This window comes from Acipenser ruthenus, chromosome 22, assembly GCF_902713425.1.
Source record: "Acipenser ruthenus chromosome 22, fAciRut3.2 maternal haplotype, whole genome shotgun sequence".
Taxonomy (NCBI): domain Eukaryota; kingdom Metazoa; phylum Chordata; class Actinopteri; order Acipenseriformes; family Acipenseridae; genus Acipenser; species Acipenser ruthenus.
Window position 1 is genome coordinate 19,943,710 of NC_081210.1, and position 12,735 is coordinate 19,956,444.

General features: G+C 37.7%; 1 protein-coding gene across 3 annotated transcripts in view; it reads right to left on the minus strand.

Moving 5' to 3' along the window:
- The window catches only part of LOC117431500 (teneurin-2), a 414,128-nt gene that overhangs the window by 22,434 nt on the left and 378,959 nt on the right, over nt 1–12,735 (minus strand). For all 3 annotated transcript variants that reach the window (XM_058996098.1, XM_058996097.1, XM_058996099.1), the window contains 4 exons: nt 5,971–6,181; nt 3,667–3,786; nt 1,331–1,592; nt 260–527 (listed from right to left, as the gene is read on the minus strand). In XM_058996098.1, coding sequence (XP_058852081.1) covers nt 260–527; nt 1,331–1,592; nt 3,667–3,786; nt 5,971–6,181 — 861 coding nt within the window. The remainder of the gene's footprint in view (nt 1–259; nt 528–1,330; nt 1,593–3,666; nt 3,787–5,970; nt 6,182–12,735) is intronic.

The window sequence follows — 12,735 nt, forward strand, 5'->3', positions numbered from 1 at the left end:
TACATTAACATAAAACAGAGCTTTTAGACATGATCCTGATAATGATACGAAGCAGCTGGGGCTCTCACAGATTATTTGAGAGAAGAGCAGATCTTTCTTCCCCACATATAACACATTTTTTTCAGCAGAGTACTCAAAAAACATATTCTGTTTGCTATTTCCTTAAACAAAACACCTGAAGACAACTTAACAAAATAGGTCTGTTATTTTTGTTTTATTTTATTCAGATAGAACATCACTGAAAATCCAAGAAACTAACCGACAGCCTCTGAAAGCCCATAGACCCTCTGGCCATATGCATCAGTTTTGTCCCAGATGAAGGTGTAAGCCAGGTTTGGGGAGGCATGGAACCACTTCTGGAAAAGATGCCCTTCTACTGCCACCATCATATGGACCTTGATCAGGTTGAGAGGTACCAGTGTCTGGGTCATCGTGATCTTCAGAAGAGACTTGTACCCTGAGGTGCGGGAACTGAGATAACAAAGCTTGAGGCTGGTGCTGGGGATCTCAATGCATTCATGAAGGACCTACATTAGAGAAGGAAACGGTGTTATAATGAAGAGCGGTGATACAGCAAATCAGGTGCACCTATTGAGATATAAGGAGAAGGAGGTCATTAAGTGGCCACAGTTCATGGTGTAAACCCTTCCAACAGTCTTCCACAGTCACCTGTCCTTTCTCACCACACACAGACCTACTTGTCCCGATAGCTCTCCTTTGGGATAGTGGAATCATAAAATGATTCTGTTTTTGTGGTTTTATTACTGTGCCTCATCAGCAACAATGTATAGGTAACAAGGTCTCCTCATTGCACAGATGTTTAATCCCAATTAATGAGCCTGAACTTAGGTTTGGTCGACCAATACGATTGTTTTAGAACCCAGAATAACAGAATATTTTCCCTGGTTCTGAAGGCAAATGGAAAACTTAAGCTCAAGGTCTAAGATCAACAGAGAAAATGACAAAAGAACAGGGTTAGGGTCTGCAGAAGCACTCTGAGCAATGAAGCTCCTAAAGGAGGAAACTGGACACATTTATAAACAGAACATTTCAAAAGATGTCCATATTCATACTGGAAACCCAATTGTGCTTAGCAATTAAAAAAAAATTAAGCAACAGTTATACCTTGATATCCAATGGATCAATAGTAATAAACAAGATTACATTTGGGTATTTACTGAGAACATTTTTATTTTAACATACGGATCACACTGAATAGCATAGCAGTACTGCCTGTGTTGAACTGAAGGCACAGCAAAAAGGTTTGTTTTTACACTGGATGTCTGATTGAGAGCCGGCCACAGCCCTAGATTGTCTTTGAGTCTCTAACCTGAGTCTCTGGAACAATGGGGTTCTGCCCAGGCGTGGAGCTGAAGAATGAGGAGAGCGGTGAGGAGATGACAATGGGATCCGGGCGCACAAAGCCGCTCAGATCACAGCTCGGGATGGAGTTCTCCTCGGTCTTCATCACCATGGTGTCCATGGCGTAGAAACTGCTCCAGGGCAGCCACACTGTGCGCTCCTGACTCAGGAAGGGAGCGCGCTCGAAGTGCAGGGTCAGAGAGGCACCGCCGTTAGCAATCAGATCAAACCTGGAGACACCGGATATACAGGTGAGCCTGCTAATCAATGCACTCATTGAACTGAATAATATTGACTGGAATACAGGCTTATAGTGGAAAACTGAAAGTGGGCAATAATTCCCAAATTATCAGGCTATTGTCTACCAGGAGGTCCTTTAGTCATAGGGAACGGTTTATCACTATAAGGTGAAAACTGCTGTCCATATCTTTTTTTTTTTTACCTGTGATAAAAATACTAAATTCTATATATCATATTTCTTCGAATTTAAGACACACTTTTTAAACAAATTTTTACTTCTAAAAAATGTCCTGCTTTTTAAATTTGAGTATAGTGTGCATTAAAATCACCAACAAAAGATGTGAATACCCGAGTACACAAACAGCAACATGGCTGGCTGCCAAGAAAAGGCGAACAAAAAGTCACTGCCTGATCCCCAGTCATCATGACATACAGGCAGCCATTTTCAAATAAGCATCATTAGCTTCCTGAGGAATTCGAAGAGACGCTTTTACAATTTCAAAGTTTCGTTATTAGGCTCAGTTCTAACAAACAGTACCAGCTTAAACAGATCGAAAATGCTGATCAGAACCCCATATTTTTAGACATGCCAAGCAATACCACAGTTCACAAAAAAGGAGAAAAACAGGTGTGAGCAATCACGACTGGAAATGAGAAGCAGCACATAACTGTAATCTTTGTGTGTAAGCAGACGGCCGCAAACTGCTTCTATTCGTCGTTTTCTTATGTGCGTAATTGAGGTTGTAGCTTCGTAAATACAGCTTGCTATTTTATTTTTTCCTCAAATTTTCTTAAGACACAGTTTTCAACTGACACTACATTGTATTCTGTATTTGGAGTCCTGCCTTCTAAAATCAGAAGTGATTTTCAAAAGCAATTAGTGCTGGAATAGATAATAAGTGTGGAAAGTGATGATCTAAGCAGGAAGAACAACTGTACAGAACACATATAATAAAATATTAAGAAAGTAATACATTTTATATTTTGAAAATGTAGGTGACATCCATTTAAAGCTAGCTAAACACTAACTATTGTATTCCACCGGGTACTGGGCATACAAATACATTCTACAATTATACACTTATCATGCCTAATGGTGGGTTTAAGAGTCTTAAACTGGTAATTAACTGCTAGTGATTGTTAGACATTATTGCATTACTGCATAAACCACCATTAAATCTGACAGTTTTTAATTTTAGGCCAGCCTGGGATTGTTTCATACAAACCAAGAAAACAGCACAAAAATAACTGAATGAATCTTTTTTCCCCCAGTACTAATGTATTTAAGACATTTTGGTTTGTTAAAGAAACTATATATATACACACACAGTCTAACTTCACTATAACAAACCCTTCTTATAATAATCCAAGCAGCAAGAACGTTTATTTTAAATGAAAATTAGCCCTATTAGAACGATCACTTTTACAAAATCTACCCGGATAAAACGATCTTGGTAGTGACTGACACTAAACTTTCTCCAGTGTGAATGTGTTATTCTCTCACTGAAAACAAAGACCTTGGTAGGCTAATTCGAAGATAAGGCTGATTCATAGATAACCTATTCTAGTGTGAATCATGTGTGACGTACACAACCGTTGCCATCTTCACAGAAACTGCAACCATGGCAACAGGCACTAGGAGGTAACAAGATTGAAACAGCGTACATTGGTAAAGCACGAAAAATATGAAGCAATCAACGCTGGATATGTTTTTCAAGAGAAAGGGCATGTAATTACTGTATTCAGCATGTAAGTCTACTTTTTATTTTTTCTTTACTGTTTTCTTTTAAATAGAGTGTTTAAATGTTGATCAATGTGAAGTTGTCTTGAAAGAACTACTGTTTTCTGTATAAAGATGTTCAATTCAATTTGGGCGTTTCTTCATTATTCCGATACAGCAAATTGCCAAACCCTATTATGGTGAACAACCTGATGTAACAAACATTTCTCCAGGTCCCAGTGGGTTTCGTTATAATGAAGTTAGATATATATATATTATTATGCGTGTGTGTGTCTGCTAACATTCCCACATTGTTTACATCACAGACATGTGGAAAGCCTTACGTTCCATCCTGGCGAGTTAGAGTATATCCATACTGTGGATGCTTCACAAAGGAAACATTAACACCAACGAGTGGAGTCCCATCTGTCGTTAAAACTTGGCCTCTGATCAAAGACGCCAGACTGTGAAAGACATATTTAAGAAATTAAAATCACTTGTAATATCATTAAAAAATTTGTCACACTGAACTTTACATTAAATGACTTATAGCTCTCTAATATCAACAGAAACACTTACTGAGGTACATTTTGGTAAAAACTTAGTAAAGTGTAGTTAAAAAAAAAAGTGAAAACGACATGGTAAAGCACAACATACTATGGTAAAGCACAGAAAAACAAATAGTACATTTCTAAAACAATTTTAAACATTTTCATTAGCGCTGCAGTATTATCATGGCTCAGTCTTTTCTTGAGTTGATTGTCTTTCATTTTTTAGCTTCTTTTTTAAACTTTATAAGCACTCTTTATAAGCACTCTTGCAACAAAAAAACAGTACTGATAGATCTGCAAGGAGCGATAAGTAAATGTAGTTCATTAGCAGTTTCCAAAAAAAAAAAGCACGTTTACCATGATGTATGCGTCTTTTATATAAACAAATGTGCAAATTGCAAAATTATGTTAATATATTTTAGATAAGATTTACTGGAATGTTGTTTGCTCTATGTCCTTTAAAGGAAACAACAGGGGTCTTGTTTGCTGAAAAATGTAATCCAATTGAATTCATCACAACACTTCAAAAACTTTGAATAAGTCCCACTGGTGCAGATACATAAAAAAGCAATCTTCATGGAATACTTAGTATACTGCTGTTTGACAAAGCTCCTCACACTTCATGAGATATCTACATTTACAAAATGAGAAAAAGTACATTTCCTCAGGCTCTAGCGGTTTAATGCAGCTGCTAGTCATGAAAATCATTTTTATTTACACCCCCCCACCCCCTTAAACTTAATTAAAAATATGTAGTTTTCATTTTATATTAAAACATGCTGCGTGACTGATAGAATTATACTTTCTTTATATGGGCCTCCCTGTTTCTTATTTTGACATAAATCTTACAATTATATATGAGTATGTTCTCTTGTACTTTTTGAAAGCACTTGTAATCGTCCACTGCTATTAAACCGATATTTATAAAAATGTGTCATAGTATTCGTTGCATCACTTAATACTTTAGTTTTAACTTGTTATATTTTACCCTTCCAACTCAGTGACTTGCACTAATCCAACACAAGGGACATCACAAAAATCATGGCAAACAAATGTGGTCATTGTATTTTGTATTTTGTATTTACAGGGGCGAGTCAAAAACGTTGAATGACCTCTGCACAAATGTTCTCCACATTTGGTCAAACCTTGTTCTGTCTGTGCTCTATTTCATTTTTTCCATTTATTTTATTAGTGTGCCCAATTATTTTACCCTTGATTTTCGCCCCAGTTATGTTTCCCCCTGACTGCAGCAATTCCCCACACAGCTCAGGAGAACTTAAGATTCAGTGGGTGTCCTCCAATCCCACGACTGAGCCAGCTACCTCTTTTACACCCAGGAACTCGAGAGCAGATGTCAGCAAACTACCGGCCTCTGGAGGACAAAAGCCAGCCCTGCAGGTGTCCGCCTAAGCTCACTGGGCACCTAGCCAGCAGGGTGTTCTGTAGAGTGATGAGGAGAAACAGTTCCTGACGGTTTTGCCTCCCAAACCCACGGGAGTGCCAGAGCCAATGCGACACTCCCTTCAGAATCCCCAGCGAAGACAGGCAACTTCGCACAGCCAGGATGTGAACCTGCGCTCCCCTGACTGTATGACTGCAATAAAAAAAAGGCTGTGCTTTTACCAGGTGAGCCTCTCGGGGACCCCTTTCTGTGCTCTGTCTAAAAAATGTAAATATAATCATATATCTTCTTTAACTGTAAGAAATGTGGACTTTCCATGGATGACCACGGTCATAAGAACCTGTTTTACAGCACACACTTACTTATGTGAGCTGTCCCAAACATGACTCATTATTTTTTCAAAGGGCAAGACAGAAGTTATAGAGCTGATAGTGGGGGTTAAGTTGTTGACATATGCTTCTGTATCCAAGAAGAACTTGAAGAAATCATTGAAGATTTTCATCTGAGTCCCTAAAGATGAAATTAGACAAGACTTGTCACACTGAATGAACTCTGTCCTGGCTTCCCATGGTCGCTCTTAAACCTATTAACAGTGCCACTTCTCATTTTTTTGTCCAACCTTGTGTTACCTGTATATTATATAAGGCCCAATCTAAGAGGATGTGCTTCACAGCAGTAGTAATCTGGATCAATACCTTGCATTAAAGGGGTTGTCTGCAGGAATGATGTGAGTGCTATCCCTGCCAACTAGCATCTTCACTCTGTCGTAGAAGGACCTGACTTTCTGGGAAGATGACTTGCTCTGCTGGATGATTTGTAGAGGATCGCGTGAGCCTCGGCACAGTGGATTCGATTGGCAGGGGCTCTGGAGACAGCAGTCTGGGTCCATGCAATCAACAAGGCCATCTGGGAAAGCAAAGCACAGTCATACACAATGAATGAATATTCAATCAGCACTTAAATTATGCCTTTTGTGTATCCTCACATGAAACCTTTTCCGGACTGCAGTATAAAAAAGAAAATTTTTGGAGGCGGTTGGCGGGCTAGCTACCCCCCCACTGGTTTCAAATTGAAACGCATGCCAATTAATAAGTTGAAAATATTCATACAAAACCATTTGATGCTTGCCTACTGCTATTATCTGTAACACTAGAAACTTGGCTAGGAAGCTTAGTGTCAACATGGGGAGAAACATCAAAACTTTGAGCTGAGATTCGTTTTTGTTCCGCTCATCCTGTTCTCACAAACACCTACACACAAAACAAGCTCTGATATTCACGGAGGCTATCTTCAAATCTCAGTAGCCAGGTTGGCTTGCCAAGTTTCAAGTGCAATGCTGCAGAGAGAAAGAGCTGTAGACACACATCAAGTGGTTCTTTGCTAATGAGTATATTGTCAACTACCAATTGGCTTAAAACATGCTGAAGACATTTAATGTTTCATGCCTGTCGAAAACCTTTTGCATTTTGAAAAAATTAGTAAAAACTTTTTAAATGAGAAGGACCCACCTAAAATAAATACAATTAAATAAAAAAAATCAGATTTACATTTTCCAAACCAATCCCCCCCCCCCCCCCCCATTGACATTTTTAAATTGAAATATTAGAGTCTTTAGCATCTTGGTGTGTCTTGAAATGGAGGCAATTGGTGCAAACCAAGAACTAGGCAAGTTTAATGAATATCAATTTAATAAATCAAAGCAGGCTTATTTCAGGAAAACAACCCTGACAGACACAGTACCTAGAGATGCATAAAAAAGACAAGTGGTTTACCTAACCACAGGGCAATACAATATATAAATGTCCTTCAACCTATCACGTGATTGGCTAAGTTAGTGTTCCTAGGACCACACAGGGATTGAAGGCCCTAATAACTGCTATTGTGTGTGCCTGCTTTCAAGTCATCATTCAAGAATTCAACAGAAAGACATCCCCAGAACTTATGATCTACCCACTCTATCCCCTACCCACCCCCCACCCCACCCCCATCTCTCATGGGTGTTTTCAGTCACAGGAATCAAATCTATCTGTCAGCAAGACCACTGGATCCATGGTGGTAGTGTAATTATCCTGTCAGCACAATCTATCTCCCCTTTCTCTGTGCAAATACAGGAGCTCTTGAATACAAAGGGTAACTTCTCTGCCGTTATATTGTACGGCATTCTTCAAATATTTGCAGTCTTTGGAATTGTTTGAGCTTCTGTACAACACAGTAGAAGAAGATACGAAGGAAAAAAGGCCTTTCAGTAAATGTCAAATTATTTATATAATTATTTCCTGACAACAATCTCTATACTGTATGTGGATTCCTTTGATGCCCTGATGGCCGTGCTTTATGCGAAGTGAAAACTCTGAGAAAATAGCATATTAAAAAAAAATAATTTTCACATAGGTAGTTTTAAGCAGTTCAGGGTATACTTAATAAAACCTTGATAAATATGAACTCTGTATGTAAAGACAATTTTTAAAAATCCATATTGTTTTCACATACAGGCTACTGTAGCTGTTTACTTTTCCCCGTTGGGATTTATGCTACCAGAGAAGGAATTATATCTCTAGAATTTTAATTACATAAATGTGAGCACAATATAAGACTCTCTACATATTCATAGTATAGTTGCAACTGATTTCTGTAACTTAAATATATCACTATTTAAGTTACAGTTGTGAGTTGACATGGTGGCAATGCGCTTGGATATTCTTCACACCCAGTTTATGATGCCATACAGAAATTAGGATCTCCAAGTACAATATATATTCTTTTTTGTAAAGGTTCCATACAACTGAGGTGATGAAACATGGGACTAATTGGTTGAAACACATTTACTGAAAAATATACAGTGATGAAATATTCATAGTGACAACTGTTTGTTTCACGAGCACTTGATCCCAGCTCAGAAACATTTGTCAGATAAGTACATTTGTCACTCTGTGTTGGTTACGTGACAAAGTCTAACACTTATAAACAACAAGATCACTCAATATACACATGGTATGCTGTATTCTGATGTCCATGCCAAGTTTGTCTGAATACTGCTACCCGAACACCACAGTTATTATCGGATTTCAGATTTTTGTTGAAAATATATCTGTATATTGCAAAGTTTTAACAGCGTTTTATGTATTGAAATCCTTATGGAAATCCTTATTTCTTAAACGCCAATAGGAAAAATGTTTCAGTCCAAAATCTATTTTAAATGACCAACTTCTTACAACCTTGACCCAATAAAAATCGAGTTTTATCCTCTAATGACTGCAGATGTGTCTATTTACAGTTTTGGTAATCAGTATTGATACCCTATATGTGTTAGGATTTTACAGAAAAAAAACACCAATTTCTTTTTGTCAATGACAATTTTGACTGGGTTTGAAAGGAACTGGTCTAAAAACAGCCTCACTCTGGGCACATATTATCACACAAGGACGAGGTTAATCCCCATCAAACCAACCACCACTCCCCTTTTCATTTTTAGCAAAGCCCTTTCAAAGACATTGTTAACATTTTAATCAACCATCTCCATTTACTTTGCGCTTTCAGAATGATTCACTATATAGAAAGATCACATCTTTTCAATGCCTTTTGGGACCACCAAATTCAGGACACCTCTGCAATCCCAAAGTAAATGGATCTGTCACTCTAAATCGTCCATTTCATTCAAGTGCCCTTCAAGGTGAGGGGGTTCAATGAGGTTCATTGTTCTGATAACACATATATTGGATAGCAACATAGAGTCAAAGAGGTCATGAACTTTATCTAGACAATACAGAATGCTAAATAGAGTTCCATTCCAGAGTGACAGAGCCTCCTTATTGAACAATTATATCAGTAATATAATGTCAGGTGGTCAAAATTAGAATTCTGAAAGCATTAATTCAAGATGCCCTTTTTCTGTAAAACTGGATTTTAAATGGATGCCAGCAAGGACAGATTTACAAAGCATTTGTAACAGGTTTTAAACCTAAGGTGCTGATTTAATACAAAAAAGAGCTTTAATTACCCACAGGATTTCCCTGTTTTATTGTGCTATTCAATCAAACTACCAGAGATTGGCGATATACATATATATCTTTCTTTTTATATAGCGCCTTTCAAAGTGGACCACCATCACAAAGCGCTTTGCAGAGGTAGGCTATGAACTGTGCATTATATGCAGAGTCACTTATAACAGGACATTGATTTAACATCTCATCTGCCCTACAAACACAACACTACATTTGCAAAGGCACACATTTACAACGAGCAGCACACTATGATTGCTGTGCTATTATTGCTGATAAAAATCCCTTGACCCTGTGCTTTATTATTTTGACAAAGGTTTACAACAAACCTGGTAATTAAGGAGTGGCTATGCTAATATTTCATATAGCACGCATCATAAGAACGTACCAATAATTAAACACATATTGCATTGAAAAGTCAGAGACTTTGTAAGACTTTGGAATAATATTACAGAAGCATTCCAGTTTTACTTACTGTACCTAATCGTGGCCGTCCGGGTTTACAGCAGATAGAACTGAAGCATTCTAGTAGTCATCTAATTTTTGTTGGATCTCCAAGGATGATTAAATGCAATTATTTGTTAAAACTGTGTATTAAGATTCCCTCATAGCACACAATGGATTCCTTAATTTAAGCTGTGCCGACATGCTACTGATACTACTAATGCAACAAAGTTTATTTTTTTAACTACATAAGTTAATATGTGCTTTGTTTTTTGGTTACTCAGCATTGGTTACTCAGCACTATTACAATCGCTACACTATAACATGAACTGCATAAAAAATGTGTTCAGTAAAACTTCAAATTCATTTTCAAAGAAAGGCTATAACTACTATAATTATTATACTATAATTATTATAGTAGTTTGGATTTAAATATGTTTCAACAGCAGGATTCAATGCTATGATCTTAAGGATTGTAAGCAAGAGTTTATTGATTGATCTAAATGGACAGCTCTGCTTGTTGCTGAGATTTTAGGGTATTATCAGTCACAGGCTGGAGCAATGTATATCAACTTGTATTTTGCATTTATAATTTATATGTATAAACTGTATATTATACATGATTATTCAGACAAGTCTGTTGTGAAATTACTTATAATGTACTTTTAAGAATCGTGGGGAAGCATTAATATAGCTCTGTGCCATTTCCCTGGTTGGAGCTTCATTGGCCCTTTCATTATTTGTTTTGTTGTAGTGTGCATTTCTTCACACGAGATTTGCAACGGGATCACATAAGATAAGGAAGTGTATTTCTGTCTGAGTAAGATGACAGTTCTTCAATTTGTCCCTTGAATTTGACACATTTTGACCCATGGAATGATGTCTATAGTACCAAACTGGCACTGGCTGACCCCTCCAGACGTTTCATACTTTCCAAAAATCTAGAAAACTATAGTACAATGACGGTATGATGACATCACAATTCTAGCAAAAGAACATTCCATTCTGGGTGCCAAAAGTTGTTGCAAACATAGCCATTGAAAGTTTGATGTCTCTATAGGTGAGCTAAATGATTTCCTGCTAGGTACAAAGTACCTAGATAGCTCATAAAATGTCTCATTCCGATGTTTATACAGTACTTTGTTTTGCAAGGGCAAAAGAAAAAGAATATTTGAAACAATAGATTAGCTTCAAACAGTTGCTATTGTTTTTCATAAAATTTCAAAGTTCAATTTAAAGGAAGAGGAACAAACCTTGTACCTGGTGCAAATGCTTTTCAAATCTGTCCCTAAATGAGATGAGGACATAAGTTTAGTTTTACAACTGCTGTCGCTTGAAGGAGGTCATTCTGTATAAGGCGAGACACTTATTAAGCTCACAATTTCTCAGCCTGGAAAGCCCAACAGCAATGTCATTCAATAGACAGTCGTTTGGAGATTGCACTTATCCATCTTTCTGAATTTACCAACAATGTACAGCACTTGCAGGATTAGATAAACTGTTTCATTTTAGTTTGTCTAAAGAAAAGAAATCTACACCTTATAATTCTGCACTTTTTATTTTTATGTAGTAAAAGATGACATATTTTCACAAATAAAGCATGGATTTAGCGTTCCTTTTCAGCACAACAACACATTTTATATAAACTCACAAAGCCAAAATCAAGTTAATAATGCTAGCCTCATTAATAAGATTAAACATTGACCTAGGTTTTGAAAATCTGGACAATATTTCTCTTATCTTTAATTAACTTCTATTTTTTTGAAAGGAGAAAAAAGGAGAAACAAACAGCTACATAGACTTTCAATTGTATGACTTTCAAACCATGCGAGTTAATTAAAGACTGAGATAAACATTTTGAAAATACAGCATGCCCCAATGTGGTCCTAATTGATCCAGAAAGCAGCATACCTAATTATCATAGACATTAAAATAATTAAAAAGGGTATTTTTTGTCTTTTAAAGTACCACAATAAACCTATTACAACCACTGGTTGGAGCAGTTCTGAAGAAAAGGGCGTCTTCAGATTGCAGACTGAGGGACGGACAATCCTTTTTTTTTTTTTTACCCCAGTTTTTCCCCCCAATTTGGAATCGCCAATTGTGTTATAATTAATCCTGGTTCACCGCTGCAACCCCCCAACGACTCGGGAAATGGAGGTTGAAACACGCGTCCTCCGAAACACGCGTCCTCTGAAACGTGTTCCTGACAGGCCGTCATGTTCGCACTGTGGATCCACAGCAAAGCCACCAGACCTATATTGCCGGAGGACAACACAGATCTGAATGGCTCCACTGCAGACCTGCATGCGCCCTATCAGCCACAGGGGTCACTGGTGCACGGTGAACTGTGGATTGTCCTGCCGACCTAAGCCCTCCCTACCCAGGCAGCGCTCAGCCAATTGTGCGCCACCCCCTAAGAGCCCCCGGTCACCGTCGGCAATGACATCTTCAGGCTATAGGGCGCATCCTGCACTCCACGCGGAGTAACTTTACTAGATGTGCCACTCGGGAGTCCGGGACTGACAATTTTTAATAACGAGTTGTTCAGAAGAAGGGAAGCTACTGTGGGTAAACCGAATGGAGGTTCAGGTTTGAATGGTTTAAATGCTGATTTTATTTAAATCTGCTGCTGCGAGAATAATTAAATAACCCTCACTGTCACAGACATCATTTAATCAGGCCAGCCCACTGGCCACCTCAAACCTGCTTTGCAGAAGTGTTCAGATGCAGTGCGCTCATTGATAGACTAGGCAGATGAGGGTCTCGGGCGTGATTTATAAATGTTACTGTATTTCAAGCAGCTTGAAAAAATTAACCACTCCTCTAAATCATTAGATGACAATCTTAAAGATTCAAATCAGGATGTGAAATGAGATTCAAATGCATTCAGAGACTTTGTCAACTTTATATTCTTTATGGTACAGTGTCTCAAAGCTATTATTGTGTGCAAAAAAAAAAAACCTTCTTAAAAAGCCTTTTGTATGATTTAAAATTGAAATCATAACTTAAATTTAA